The sequence below is a fragment of the Mobula hypostoma genome, chromosome 10 (assembly GCF_963921235.1).
Source record: "Mobula hypostoma chromosome 10, sMobHyp1.1, whole genome shotgun sequence".
In the NCBI taxonomy this organism is placed as follows: domain Eukaryota; kingdom Metazoa; phylum Chordata; class Chondrichthyes; order Myliobatiformes; family Myliobatidae; genus Mobula; species Mobula hypostoma.
Genome location: NC_086106.1, coordinates 133,579,352 through 133,594,956, shown reverse-complemented (window position 1 = coordinate 133,594,956; position 15,605 = coordinate 133,579,352). Strand labels below are relative to the sequence as shown.

Below are 15,605 nucleotides of genomic sequence, written 5' to 3'. Positions count from 1 at the left end.
CTCGGCCTTTTCTCCTTGGAGCGACGGAGGATGAGAGGTGACCTGATAGAGGTGTATAAGATGATGAGAGGCATTGATCGTGTGGATAGTCAGAGACTTTTTCCCAGGGCTGAAATGATTGCCACAAGAGGACACAGGTTTAAGGTGTTAGGGAGTAGGTACAGAGGAGATGTCAGGGGTAAGTTTTTTACTCAGAGAGTGGTGAGTGCGTGGAATGGGCTGCTGGCAACGGTGGTGGAGGCGGATACAATAAGGTCTTTTAAGAGAGTTTTGGATAGGTACATGGAGCTTAGAAAAATAGAGGGCCATAGGTAAGCCTATTAATTTCTAAGGTAGGGACATGTTCGGCACAACTTTGTAGGCCGAAGGGCCTGTATTGTGCTGTAGGTTTTCTATGTTTCTATGTAGGTACAGCGAGAGTTGCTGTATTAACGAGAGGCGACACCGTTCTCCCTCAGCCCAGACGCCTGGCTGGGCAAGAGACGAAGTTCGTTCTCTGAGCTGCAGCTGGTTGAGACAGTCTCCCTGCGGCAGCCCTGGGGGCTCTGAGCTCCGCTCAGGTCCATGGGAGTTAGTGCAGTGGCAGGCTCCACCTCCCAGCACCCCAGGGTACAGGCCCGAGAGGCGCCCGAGGCGCAGTGGGGGCGATGAACCCTCCTGACCATGGTGGTGAGGTGACTGTGGGCTGGCAAGGCCTTGGGTTGCGGCAAAACGCAACAGGAGCTGGTTAGCAGGCGGAAGAACTCCCTCCTGATGCTCCTGTGCAGGTACCCATATATGTAGGGGTGGACGGAGCACTGGCTGTAGAAGAGGACCAGGGCGACGGTACTGAGCCAAGAGGGTGGGCTGTGGGCCCTGCTGATGGATATGGTGCCCAGGATGCTGTAGGGCCCCATGCTGAGGAGGTAGGAGGACATAATGAAACAAACCACCCTGGCCGCCTTGCAGTGGCAAAGGGAGCGGCGCGCCCGAATCCTGACTCCAGAGCTGGGGGCGGAAGTATTGGTGCAAGTCCAGCCCCGCGGCGGGCTGTTGGAACGGGCTGGGTGGACCAGTGCGTTCTGCCGCCGAGCTGCGCGGAACACCATCCAGTAGCAGCCCAGCATGATGAGGGCAGGCAGCCAGAAGCCCAGCAGTGTGGTCAGCAACGAGTAGGAGGGGCTGGAGGACCAGACAAGGCCGCAGAAGGGGTGGCCATCCAAAGCCACCTGTCCCCAGCCGTACAGTGGCGGGGTACTCTGCACTGTGCCCAGCAGCCAGGTGAGAGCTATGAGGTGGCTACCTCTCTTGGAAGTCATTCGCGAGGGATAGGACAGGGGGTGGATTATTGCCAGGTACCGGTCAATGGAGACCACCACGATGGTATGGACACCAGCGAAGGCAAAGAGGTGAGCTAAGACCACCAGGACCGTGCAGAAGCCGCTGTTGAGTGGCTGGATGCCCGGTACGCTGCCCGCGATCACCAGTGGCATCACCACCAGCGTCTGCAGCAGGTCCGCCAGCAGGAGGTTGAACACGAAACGGTTGGCTACGTGCAGAAGCTGTGGTTTGCTCTGGAACACAGACAGCACCAGGCCATTCCCGAACAGCGAGGCGCCGAGGATGGCCGAGATCAGGGCGACCCTCAGCAGGGTTTGGGCAGCCGAGCCCTGAAGGCCGGGCTCGGCTGTAGAGTTGGTGGTGTTACTCTGGAGAGTGAGAGCGGACATCTCCCAGACTCCATCTGACCAGTCCCGGCGGCCGCCAGCCGGTGAATCATTCCCAGAGTCTCCTTCCATCCCACGGAACTCGTCTCCTCTTCAACAGTTCTCCTCCGTGAGGTTTGTACGGTCTGAGCGCTGTGCCATCTGAAATCACACAGTATCATGTTATAAATGCTGCTTACTAGTACCTGGAACATTATATCACAGGAACAGGCCCTTCAGCCCACAGAGTGGGGTCCAACTAATTGGCCTAATGATGCTGAATTACCACAATTCCCGTATGAGCAGAATTAGGCCATTCGGCTCATTGAGTCTGCTCTGCCATTCCGTCATGACCTGTTCATTATTTAATCTGCTCCGTACCTTCCAGTGATGTCCTTAAGTTTGTTATTTATGCGTGATTGATCCTTACCTTCATGTTATCATGTGCTGTATGTGTTACGTGTACGACTGTACTTTACACCGTCTCGGAGAAATGTTTCGCTTCTATATACATTATATGGTTATATACGTTATATACATGTAATGTATATAGTTAAATGACAATAAACTTGACCTGACCTGACTTATTATCCCGATCAACCCCGATCTCCTGCCTTTTCCCTGTGACCCTTGACACACTCACTAATCAAGAACCGGTCAATCTCCACTTTAAATATTCACAATGACTTGTTCTCTACAGCCATCCATGGCACTGACTTCCACAGATTCACCATTCGCTGGCTGAAGAAGTTCCTCCTCATCTCTGTTCTAAATTGACGTCCCCCTGTTCTGAGGCTCCGTGACTCACCCACTATAGGAATTTATGCTGCAAAAAGAACTGACAACCGCGCCAGTACAGACTCTTTGGCCCACGATGTTGCACGGATCCTTAAACCCACTCTTTATCCTTCAACTTGTCTTTTAGATGTCCCTGATGTATCTGCCTCTACCACTGCCCCGGCAACATGTTCCAACCAACAACTGTTCTGTGTGAGTGAAAAGCCCGCCAATATATGATCCTTGTCCCTCCATTCTCTGCACATCCGTGTGCTTGTGTGAGAGCTTGTGAAATGGTCTCACCCCCCTGGCAGCCCTATCCACTGTGTAAAAATAAACTGGCTCCTCGCAACTCCTTTGATGTTACCGCTTCTCTCCTGAGCAAGTCCACATTGGAGGATCAGAGGTGGGGAGGGTCAGCAACTTTAAATTCCTTGGTGTTACTCTATCAGAGGACAGTCCTGGACACAGCACATGATTGCAAAGAAAGCACAGCAGCAAATGGACTTCCTCAGCAATCTGCTGATATTCGGCATGACATCTAAAACTTTGACTAACTTCTGTAGATGTGTAATGGAGAGTGTATTGACCTGCTGCATCATGGCCTGGTATGGAAACATGGATGCCTTTGAATGGAAAATCTTACAAAAGGATTTAGCCTAGAACGCCGTGGGACTCGCACCACCAGGTTCAAGAACAGTTATTACCCCTCAACCATCAGGCTCTTGAATCAAAGGGGAAAACTACACTCACTCGACCATCCATTGAGATGTTCCCCCAACCAATGACCTCACTTTAAGGAATCCTTATCTCATTATCTCAAGTTCTCGTTATTTATTGCTGTTCATTTATTTTTGTATTCGCACAGTTTGTTGTCTTCTGCACTCCGGTTGATCTTTCGTTGATCCTGTTATATAGTTACTATTCTATAGACTTGCTGAGTATGCCACCGGAAAATGAATCTCAGGGTTGTATTTCGTGACATATATGTATTCTGATAATAAATTTACATTGAATTTATACTGAAGTAAATGCAAGCCCCTGATATTATACATTTCAACTCTGGGAATAGATACAAGCTGTCTAGTAAACTTTTCTCGGGCTTCCAGCCGGGTGCAAGTATCGATTATAACCGACATGAAGATGGCAGAGTTCGTCATCGAAACGTTGGTTATAATCGATTCCTGTACCCCACCCCCTCCGGCTGGAAGCCCCGGAAGAGTTTTTTCTCCATCTACACCGGGAAAGCACTAGATCCTTTTTATACGGGTTGTCTATCTACAGAATCTCTCTCATAATTTTATGAACCTGTTAACTTTACCATAAGGCATACTGTATAAGTAGAAGTAGGCCATTCGGTCCGTTGAATCTGCTGCCCTCAGCAATCACCGCTTCAAGAGAACAACCCAGGTTTGTCCAACCTCTCGTTATAGTACATGACTTCCAATCAGGGCTACATCCCGGTTAACCCCCTGCTGCACCCTCTCCAAAGCCTTGACGTCCTTCCGATAATGGGACGACCAGAACTGCACGCAATACTCCAGATGCGTCCGAACTAGAGTTTTATCAAGCTGCAGGAGAACTTTTTGACTTTTAATCTCAGTTCCTTTTTCAGGAAGCTATGGACGTGGTCCGTCTGGACATCAAGGTTACTCTCCCTCAGCACTTCGGCTTCCCATTCAACAAGGTCCAAAGCCGGCTCTTAGCAGTACTTGACCCAAAGCTCGCACCCCGCTCTTGAACACCCCTCCCCCCCAACGCGAGTTATCCGTCGCTCCCAGTCCTTTTTGGAACGATGTGCCGGCACTGGACACTCACTTCTCCCTGGCTCGATGATCTCCCACTCCTTAGCGACCGACGTGTTCCCTCCTGGGACCCTTTGCTGCCCGAGTCCCCGACCTCTCTCCCATTCGCGGCTGGGACCTCCGTCCTCTCCCTACTCCTCCGGCCCGGGACCTCCGCCCGATCTCCTCTCCTCCTCCCCCCGGGATCTACGACCTCCTTCCCCTCCTCCGCCCTAACTCCCCACTCCGTCTCCCGGGACCTCCGCCCTCTTTCCCCACTTCGCCGCTCGGTACTTAAGTTCCGACCCCTCACCGCCAGGGATTTACGCCCTCTCCCCATCACCACCCGGGACTTACGTCTCCCCCCTCACCGTCCGGGACTTGCGTCCCACCCTCACCACCCGGGAATTACGTCTCCCCCTCACCGACCGGGACTTACCTACCCCACCTCACCGCCCGGGACTTTCGCCCTCTATCCTTTCCCCAGTCCGTCGCCTGGGTCCACCGCCCTCTCCCCTTCAACCAAGGTTGACATTACTGGGGACATGCCGCTCTCCCTCCCTTTGTCACAGACTCCCCTCCCCAAACCCGATCCCGACCAATCTCCGACCTCGTGCCCCGGGACCGGAGCTCCGGCCGAAGACGCCGAGTGCCCAGCGGGGTAGAGCTGGTGTCCGGTGGAGAACTGGGCAGAGTGGAGCGGGACGGGGAGGTGCAATTTCACGGGCGAGGGTCGAGAAGGCAGCGGTCGCTGCAATAATCGTTTCCCAGCTTCCAGCATCTCCACCGCCGGCTCTCGGTCCCAGGTTCAACGCTCCCGTACACTTCAAACACCGGTCCCTGGTCGTTCCATTCCGATTCTCGGTCTTCCTGTAACCAATCCCTCCCGCTCCGTCCCTCGATCTGTTTGTAACCGCTTCCTCCCGCTCCGGTTCCCGGGCTCCGCCGCTTAGACGCCCGCGGCCCGACTCTGCACCGGTTCCGGTCTCGGTGCACTCCGGCAGGAAGGGTTCCTTGGCGCCGGGTGCATTTGATTCCTATAAACGCTTCAATGACACTTTCTCACCGAATGCGCAGTCCTAACATCCTGGTCCCATTGCTGGAGCGAAGGCTACCATCTGGCCCACTGCGCCACCGCCACCGCCACCACCCGGGTCCTTTGGCCTCGGGGGGGGGGGGGGGGACGGGGGGGCGTGGGCTCCAGCATCTTCTCAACCAGCAGCGCCGTCTCGCCGGTCGTCACACGTCCACCGGCACCGGCGATCTCCGCTTCCTCGTCTCCCACCACCGACGGCGGAGATCTCCGGCCTTCCGCTGCAAACTCACCCAATGCAAGGCAGGAAAGGTTAACCTGTCCCCACCACCAGGCTCGTTCGTGCCACCCCGCCGATCAGAATGTTCCCAGCTCGGCCACCCGAAAGGAGTTCCTGGTGGGCAGAGGGAATTAGTCCAGCACGGGGTGAAGACTTCCAGTCTGACATTCCACCATGAGAACGTAGAAGCCGACTCAGGCCATTCGGCCCGTCGAGTCAGCATCACAATTCCAACATGGCTGATCCATTTCTCTCTCAATTCCATTCTCCCCATAACCTTTGATGCCCTGACTAATGCAGAACCTATCAAACTCCTGCTTTAAATTTACCGAAATGACTTGCATTCACAGCCACCCTCCGGCTAAAGAAAAATCCTCATCTCCGTTCTAAATGCACATTCCTCTGTTTTAAATTGTGCGCAGGTTTAGTCACTTACCCAAAGGAAAGATGGAAATACAGTTGAAAGAGTACAGAGTAAATTTACGAGAATGTTGCCGGGTGTGGAAGACCTGAGTGAAAAGGAAAGATTAAATAGCTTAGGACTTTATTCCTCAGAACGTAGAAGCCAGAGAGGAGATTCGATAGAGGTACACACAATTATGAGGAGTATAGACAGGGTAAATGCAAGCAGGCTTTTTCACTGAGGTGAGATGGGACTGTAACAGAGGTCATGGGTTAAGGGTGAAAGGTGGGATGTTTAAGGGGAGCATGAGGGGAAACTTTTCACTCAGAGGATCATGAGAGTGTGGAATGAGCTCCCGGTACAAATAGTGCACGTGAGCTCGACTTCAATGTTGAAGAGAAGTTTGGACAGGTACATGGACGGCAGGGGTATGGAGGGCTATGGTCTCAGTGCAGGGCGATAGAAGTAGGCAGTTTAAATGGCTCGTCGAGGACTAGATGGGCCGAAGAGCCTGTTTCTGTGCTGTACTTTTCTATGACTGTATGTCTAAATGGACATCCCTCTATTCCGAGGCTGTGCCCTCTGCTCCTAGACTCCCCCACTATAAGAAACATCCTCTTCACATCCACTATATCTAAAACTTTCAATATTAGACAGGTTTCAAAGAGATGCCCCCTTATTCTTCTAAACTCCAGCGAGTACAGACACAGAGCCATCAAACCCTCCTCATATGTTAACCCTTTATCCCTGGGATCATTCTTCTGAACGTCGTCTGGATCTTCTCCAACGGCAGCGTATAATTCGTTAGATAAGAGGCCCAAACTGCTGACAGTGACATTGTTACGGAGCAGGAGAGGGTGTAGGGCTTTAAGAGTGACACAAAGTGGCACAAACCGACTGAGAAGGACCTGTTGTGCTTTGGTGCAGAGGTCAGGAAAGAGGAAAGAGCGACTGGGATTTAAATTACCTGGTGGAAATGTTTCGGAGGCCTTGAAGGAGATGTCTTGCTCCAGAACTAACGCATGATAGATCCCTTGTTCAAGCAGGAATACTCTGGAATGACCGTGTGCTAGACACCTTGGACGAACTGGATTGGTCCGGAGCCAGCTTGTGATAAGCACCTTGGATAAGCTGGTACGCTCCAATACAAACGCCCGACAGCACCTTTGGACTTGCTGGAGTGCCATGGAACTAATGCGCAATTTTCCCTTGGACAATCAGGGATGTTCTGGAACTAACGCATCCTGGAGCTCTTGGCCAGCTGTAATCTCCGGAACTAATGACTGATATAGACCTTAGACCAGACGGAATGTCCCGGACCAAACGCGTGATAGAATCTTTGAACGAGCAGGAATACTCGGGAACTAATTCGCGACAGAGGCCTTGGATGTGTCGTACGGGGCGACTGAGGAGAACACCGGCACGTCGACTGAGTTGGGGATGCTGGCGTAGACGTGAACGTAGAACAGCAAACCAGAGGAATATTGACAAGGAGACGGGAGCTACAGGGACTATCTTGAAACTAGAGCAGAACTTGGAACTAAACTTAGAACTAACGGTTCTAAGCGGACAAGAGAACGAGGTATCACACGAGGATAAACCAACAAACTAGCAACCTGTGATAGAGAAGCCATCGTACTTATTTCACAGTCCCTGATGAAAAACGGGTGTACTGTAATTAGGAAAACTAGCAGCAATTGGAAATCTGAAATTAGGGCATAACCAGGGAGAAAGGAGCGTTAAAGGGGAACAGCCAAACGGAACCATGACAGGACGATTTGAGATGCTCCGGAATAAGGCACGACAGAGCCGTTGGATGAACAGGAATGCTCTGGAAACAACGCATTATTTTGAGCCCTTGGACGGGCGGAAATTCTCCGGTACTAACGCACGAGTGAGCCTTTGGACGGGCCGAAATTCTCTGGTACCAACGCACGAGTGAGCCCTTGGACGGGCTGAAATTCTCCGGTACTAATGTACGAGAGAGCCTTTGTACGGCTGAATGTTTCGGAAATAACACCTGAGTGCGCACTTGGATGAGATAGAAGGTTCTGGAACAAGCACGTGACCAGAGTCCTTTGACGAGCTGAAATGCTCTGGACCCAAAGCACGACAGGGCCATTAGTCGAGCTGCAACTCCCGAGAATTAACCCATGATAGTACCCTTGGATGAGTGAAATGCTTTGGAACTACCGTGTGAAAGAGCTCTCGGACAAGAAAAATTTCCGGAACTAACGTGTGACTGCTCACTAGGGTGAGCTGCAATGCTCTGAAACTAACACACGATAAAGCCCTTCGAGGAGCAGGAAAGCTACAAAACTAATATGTGATAGAGACCTTGGGAGAGCACGATTGCGCTGGAACTAACGTGCGATAGAGTCCTTGGACGAGCAGGGACATCGCGGGACTAACACTTGACAGTTCCTGGGAGGAGCTGGAATACTGTACTCTGGAACAAACTTGCGATAGAGTCATTGGCTGAACTGAAATGCCCTGGGACTAATGTGCGATGGCCCCTTGGACGAGCTGCAGTGCGCTGGAACTGACAGGTGACGGAGCCCTTGGACAAGCCGGAAAGCTGAAGAAGTAAGGCACGGCAGCGCCCTTGAACGAGCAGGAAGACGCTGGAATACCTTGGATGAACAGGTATGCTCTGGAACTAACGCATCATAGCGACCCTGGACAAGCTGGAATTCCCCAGAACTAATGTGCGATAGAGCCCGTGGTCGAGCTGCAATGCTGGGACCTAACGTGTGACAGAGCCCTCGGACGAGCCAGAATGCTGCGGAAGTAACACGTGACGGAGGTCGTGGACGAGCAGGAACGCTCTGGAACTAATACATAATAGCGCCCTTGGGCGCGCTGGAATGCTCCAGAACTCACGCGTGACAGCCCCTTCAACGAGCAAGAATGCTGTGGAATTAACTTGTGCTAGAGATCTTGGACGAACAGGAATGCGCTGGAAATAACGCATCATCAAGCCTTAGATCAGCTGAAACACTCTGGACCTAACGCATGACAGCGCCCTTGGACAAGCTGGAATGCTCCAGAACTCACACGTAACAGCCACTTCAACGAGCAAGAATGCGCTAGAAGTAACTTGTGATAGAGACCTAAAGCGAGCAGGAATGCTCCGGAACTAACGCATCATAGAGCCCGTGGGTGAGCTGGAATGCTCTATCACAAGCTGGTTCCAGAGCATTCCAGCTCACCCACGGGCTCTATGATGCGTGGATTAGCTGGTATGCCCTGGTACTAACGCCTGCCAGCGCCCTTGGACGAGCTGGAAAGCCCTGGAATTAATGCATGATAGTGCCCTTGGAAGAACAGGGATGTTCTGGAACTAATGAATCATAGGGTCCGTGGTCAGCTGGAATGCTTTGGAACTAATGTATGATAGAGAGCTTGAACGAGCTGGAATGCTCCAGATCTAACGTGTGACAGCGCCCTTGAATGAGCAGGAATACCCTGGAACAAATGTATGTTAGAAACCAAGGATGAACAGGAATAGTCAGGAAATAACGCATGACAACGCCCTTGGACCATCTTGAACGTTCCGGAACAAGCTTGGATAGAGCCCTTGGGCGATCTGGAATGAACGCGCGATAGAGTCCTTGGACAAGCTGGAATGCTCCGGAACTAACTGCTGATAGAGACCTAGAACGAAGAGGAATGCTGCAGAACTAACGCATCACAGAGCCCGTGGATGAGCTGGAATACTCCAGAACTAGCTGTGATAGACACCTTGGAAGAGCTGGAATACTCCGGAACTAACACATGACCGCCCCCTTGAATGAGCAGGAACATTCCAGAACAAACGCATGACAGAGCCCTTGCACCAGCTGAAATACTCTGAACCTAATTCATTAAAGTGCCTTTGGGCGAGCTGGAATGCTCCAGACCTAACGCGTGACAGCCCCTTCGGCGAGCTGAAATGCTCCGGACTGGACACATGACAGAGCCATTACTTGAGGTGGAATTCGCCACCAACTAACACGTGATAGAGCCCACCGATGAGCTGAAAAGCTTTGAAACTAACATATGAAAGAGAAGGTGGACGAATGAACCGTGGAACTAACATGTTATAGAGATCTAGGACGAACAGCAATGCTCCAGAACGAACGGATCACACAGCTATTGGACGAGTTGGAATGCTCTAGAACAAACACGTGCTGTAACCCTGGGTCAAACAGGAATACTCTAGAGCGACCATGTGACAGAGCCCTTGGACCACCTGGAATGCCACAGAAATAAAACGTTGCAGAGCTCTTCGATGAGCAGGACTGCTCTGGAACTGGAGTGGTCCAGAACCGATGTGCGATAAAGCCCTTCGACCAGCTGAAGTGCTCTGGAACTGACACGTGATGGAGACCTTGGACAAATGTAATGCTCCAGTATTCATGCGTGATAGAGCCCCTGGACGAGCAGGAATGCTCTGGAAATAACACATGGCAGTGGTCTTCGACGATCTGGAATGCTCCGAAACAAACTTCTGATATAGCCCTCGCATGTGCTGGAATGCTCTAAAAATAAAATGTGATAGAGTACTAAGTCGAGCAGGAAAGTTCTGGAACGAACGTGTGATAACGCCCCAGGCGAGCTGGAATGCTTCGGAACTGACACATTGCAGAGCCCTTGAATGAGCAGCAATGCTCGGGAACTAACGTGTGATATGGAGCCCTGGGACGAGCTGAAAAGCTCTTTGACTAAGACATGGAAGACAACTCAGACGAGATCCAATGCTGTGGAATAGAAGCGTGATAGAGCCCTTGGACAAACAGGAATACTGTAGACCTAATGCACGACAGCGCCCTCGGACGAGCTGGGCAGCTTCAGTGCTATGGTGTGCCAACGCCCTTGAATGAGCTGGAATGCTTGGGAACTAACGTGTGATAGAGACCTAAGACGTACAGGAATGTTCCAGAACTAACGCATTATAGAGCCCGTGGATGAGCCGGAATACCCCGGAAATAACGCGTGATGGAGATTTTGGACGAGCAAGAATAGAAACATAGAATAACAGAGCAAACCTACAGCACAATACAGGCCCTTCGGCCCACAAAGTTGAGCCGAACATGTCCCTACCTTAGAGATTACTAGCTTACCTATAGCCCTCTATTTTTCTAAGCTCCATGTACCTTTCCCAAAGTCTCTTAAAAGACCCTATCATATCTGCCTCCGCCACCATTGCCGTCAGCCCATTCTACGCATTCACCACTCTCTGCATAAAAAACTTACCCCTGACATCTCCTCTGTACCTACTCCTCAGCACCTCAAACCTGTGTCCTCTTGTGGCAACCATTTCAGCCCTGCGAAAATGCCTCTGACTATCCACACAATCAATGCCTCTCATCATCTTATACACCTCTACCAGGTCACCTCTCATCCTCTGTTGCTCCAAGGAGAAAAGGCCGAGTTCACTCAACCTGTCTTCATAAGGCATGCTCCCCAATCCTTAGTCTATGGAGCTGAGAGCCAGCAGCTCTACATTTTGGTCTAGACAGAAGCAAGGTCTGTGGTGATGAGAGCGAGCAGCTCTACAAATTGGTCGGGATTGATCCGTTGTCCATGGTGCTGAGAGCGAACTGGTCTACAATCTTCTCTGCGGTGAACCTTCTGTGATGCACATTGCGAGCAGTTCTACTATCTGGTCTGGATTGAACAATCTCTGGTGCCGAGATCGAGCAGCTCTACAATACATTCTGTATTCAACCTCATACCTGTGGTGTTCAGAGCGAGCAACTCTACCGTCTGGGTCAGGATTGAACAGTCTGTGGTGCTGAGAGCGAGCATACAAACATAGAAACATAGAAAACCTACAGCACAATACAGGCCCTTCGGCCCACAATGCTGTGCCAAACATGTACTTACTTTAGAAATTACCTAGGGTTACCCAAAGCCCTCTATTTTTCTAAGCTCTATGTACCTGTCCAGGAGTCTCTTAAAAGATCCTATCGTATCCGCCTCCACCGCTCTCTGTGTTAAAAAAAACTTACCCCTGACATATCCCCTATACCTGCTTCCAAGTACCTTAAAACTGTGCCCTCTCGTGTAAGCCGTTTCGACCCCGGGAAAAAGCCTCTTACTATCCACACGATCAATACCTCTCATTATCTTATACACCTCTATCAGGTCACCTCTCATCCTCCGTCACTCAACCTATCCTCATAAGGCATGCTCCTGAATCCAGGCAACATCCTTGTAAATCTCCTCTGCACCCTTTCTATGGTTTCTTCATCCTTCCTGCAGTGAGGTGACCAGAACTGAGCACGGTACTCCAAGTGGGGTCTGACCAGTATCCTATGAGCTGCAACATTACCTCTCGGCTCCTAAATTCAATTCCATGATTGATTAAGGCCAATTAAGGGAGGTGAAAGTTGATATTGGACCACAGGAAAATGATGTTGGTGAGGTAGTAATGGGGGACAAAGAAATGGCAGATGAACTTAACAGGTAGTTTGCTCCAGTCTTTACTGTGGAAGACACTAGCTGTGTGCTAGAGGGCTGTGAGTGTCAGGGAGCAGGAGTGAGTGCCATTGCTATTACAAAGAAAAAAAGTGCAAGCAAACTGAAAGGTCTTAAGGTGGATAAGTCACCTGGATCAGATGGACTACATCCCAGAGTCTGAGAAAGGTTGCTGAAAAGATAATGGATGCATTGGTCATGAACTTTTAAGAATCATTTTATTCTGGCGTAGCCCCAGAGGACTGGTATTACGACTTTGTAACGTACCAGCAGCAAGAGATGACAAACTGAGTCGAGTTATAATATTAAAACCACTATGTTTATTTACATCTACTCAAAACTATCGAAAATGAAATAATCTACTTTCTTAAACAGAAGTTAACAGTGTTATGTGTCTATAGCTCGCTCACAGTCTAACTTAGAACCTGTTCTTAACAAATCTTACTCAAGCACAGTCTTAAAGTGGCAGTTCAGAGAATCTCAGTCCCAGAAATTCACAAAATAGGTGAGAGGAGAGATTTGTGGATTCGCAGTGCAGCGACGAGGCGATCACGACGAATTCCAAAGATTCCGTGGCTAGCGAACGAAGAAACAGTTACCAAAGATCCCAGCCGAGGAATACTGTTCTGAAGTCCACGAAGAGTGATTTCACAAAGTGACTGTCACGAAATCCACACCCATGGATCATATGAAGAATAGACACATCTCCACAATGCACAGTGTGCCGCTGATTAACCCAATCCTGTGGGTTTGGGTAAGCATTAGTCTTTACCGTTCTCGATCGTGAGTTGTTCCTGGAAAGCTCGAAGTGCAGTCTTTACTTTCTCTCTCTTTCCTTTGACTTCTTCTCAGCATTCATGCCCACATTCCTTTTATACCGTCGGCATACGTCATAAGGTAACACTCACAGAAATGAAACTGTGGACTCCCAGTAAAGCGAAACTGGGGACATGCGATGCCCACAGTAAATGAAACTATGGACTCCCAGGAAAACGAAACTGTGGACACGTGACACCTCTCCCCAAGAAGAGAAAAATTTGATCTGTAAGAACAAAATTTTAACTACAATCTACAATATGTGGAACAATTCATATATGGTTATCATATAGCACACTACAAACTAATACAACATATTGCAGGAGCATACACAAATATTAAATTCCACTCCATTGTTAAGATTACATTGCAAGTTTAACATCTGGAAAGACAATCAGCAATTACATTATCTTTGCCTTTAATGTGAGTTATCAGGAGATTATACTCTTGCAAAATCAAACTCCAATTCAGCAACCTTCCATTTTTGTTTTTCAGTTTACTCAAGAACACCAATGGATTATGATCTGAATAAACCACAAGTGGTTTCTGAGCTGTGCAAACACACACATCAAAATGCTACAAAGCCAAAATAAGTGATAATAATTCCTTTTCTATGGTGGAATAATTTCTTTGATGCTCATTAAATTTCTTTGGAAAGTAAGCCACAAGATGGTCAACATCATCATAATCATCCCTTTGTAGTAACACTGCTCCTGCAGCCTCATCACTGGCATCCACAGCCATGGAGAATGGCTTGGCAAAATCAGGTGACCTGAGCACAGGTTGGTGACATAAGATAGCTTTCAATTTATCAAATGCCTCCAGACAAGTTTCTGTCCAAACAAACTTTTCACCCTTCTTCAGGAGGTTAGTCAATGGGAGAACAATATCAGCAAAGTTCTTACAGAACTTGTGATAATATCCGGCCATTTTCAGAAATCTTCTAAGAGCCCTTTTCCCGGTTGGAATGGGAACCTTAGAAATTGCCTGAACAGGAGCCAACCTGCCTTGACCTACAACATAACCAAGATAGGTCACAGTGGCATGGCCAAATTCACTCTTAGTTAGGTTAATTGTGAGGCTGGCTTTTGACAGCCTTTCAAACAGCTGTTCCACTGCAGAGATATGGGCTTCCCAGGTGTCATTCCCTGTGACTAAATCATCAATATAGACATCTGTGTGTTCTAACCCTTGAATTACAGAATTAATCATTCTCTGGAATGTTCCCGGAGCATTTTTCATTCCAAATGGCAGAACATTGTATTCATACAACCCAGAAGGCGTCACAAAAGCAGAAATTTCTCTATCTCTATCCGTTAATGGAACACATCAATATCGTTTTAAGAGATCAATCTTTGTAAGAAACTTAGTTTTCCCAACCTTGTCTGCACAATCATCCACTCTAGGGATTGGATAAGTATCTGTTTTTGTTACAACATTCACCTTTCGGTAATCAGTGCAGAATCTGATACTAACATCTGGTTTAGGTACCATGACACAAGATGAACTCCAGTCTGAAGTAAAATGTCTGATACTGTAATTTCATTTTCTAACATATACTCAATTTCTTGTTCAGCAAGTTTACATTTTTCAATATTCATACGATATGGATGTTGTTTTATAGGTTTGTTATTACCCACATTTAATTCATGTAAGGCCACTGTGGTTCTTTTTGGGATATCAGGAAATAAATCCTTAAATTTCATAATTAACTACTTCATTTGCTGCTGCTGCGGTGGCTGTAAATGAGCCAGTTTCTCATTAATATTTTCCAAAATAGTCGAATGTCTCAATCTGGCTGAAATAATGTTCGGTTTAAAATAGGCCTCAGATGGATCAGCTAATAAATTTCCAGAGAGCTCACATCCATCTTTGTTTACAGCAACTGCCACAGCTGCAGTTTGTTTTCATGATAGAGCTTAAGCATATTTACGTGACAAAGCTGCGTTGGCCTTCGTCTATCTGGTGTTTTGGCTACATAGTCCACATCATTAACTCTAGCCACAATTTCATAGGGACCATGAAACTTAGCTTGTGGAGGGTTTGTTTGTACAGGAAACAAAACAGGCACTTTATCTCCCGGCTTGAATGACCTCATTCTGGCTTGTGTATCACACCAAGTTTTCATTCTTTCCTGGGCTAATTTTAAATTCTCCTTTGCTAGGTTGCAAGCCCTTTGCAATTTGTCCTTGAACTTCAAAACATAATGTAGCAAATTAACATGCAGGTCACTGTTAACCCACTGTTCCTTTAACAATGCCAAAGGTCCTTGGACCTGGTGACTAAACACAAGTTCAAAGGGACTAAAGCGTAGGGACTCTTGTACTGACTCCCTTACTGCAATGAAAGCAAATGAACTCCC

The 15,605-nt window shown here is 48.8% G+C and overlaps 1 protein-coding gene across 2 annotated transcripts; it reads right to left on the bottom strand.

Annotated features, from left to right (window-relative positions):
• Nucleotides 1–83: 83 nt before the first annotated feature.
• Nucleotides 84–5,362, bottom strand: gpr101 (G protein-coupled receptor 101). 2 transcript variants are annotated; one of them, XM_063061174.1, is made up of 2 exons: nucleotides 5,313–5,362; nucleotides 84–1,847 (listed from the first exon to the last, which is right to left on the bottom strand). In XM_063061174.1, the coding sequence occupies exon 2, from the start codon at nucleotides 1,776–1,778 to the stop codon at nucleotides 429–431; it is 1,350 nt and encodes a 449-aa protein (XP_062917244.1). In that variant the 5' UTR covers nucleotides 1,779–1,847; nucleotides 5,313–5,362; the 3' UTR covers nucleotides 84–428. The 2 variants fall into 2 exon arrangements, 1 of the variants encoding a protein (XP_062917244.1); XR_010019557.1 differs by lacking the exon at nucleotides 5,313–5,362 and adding an exon at nucleotides 4,857–4,974 and having other exon boundaries at nucleotides 1,816–1,847.
• Nucleotides 5,363–15,605: the final 10,243 nt, after the last annotated feature.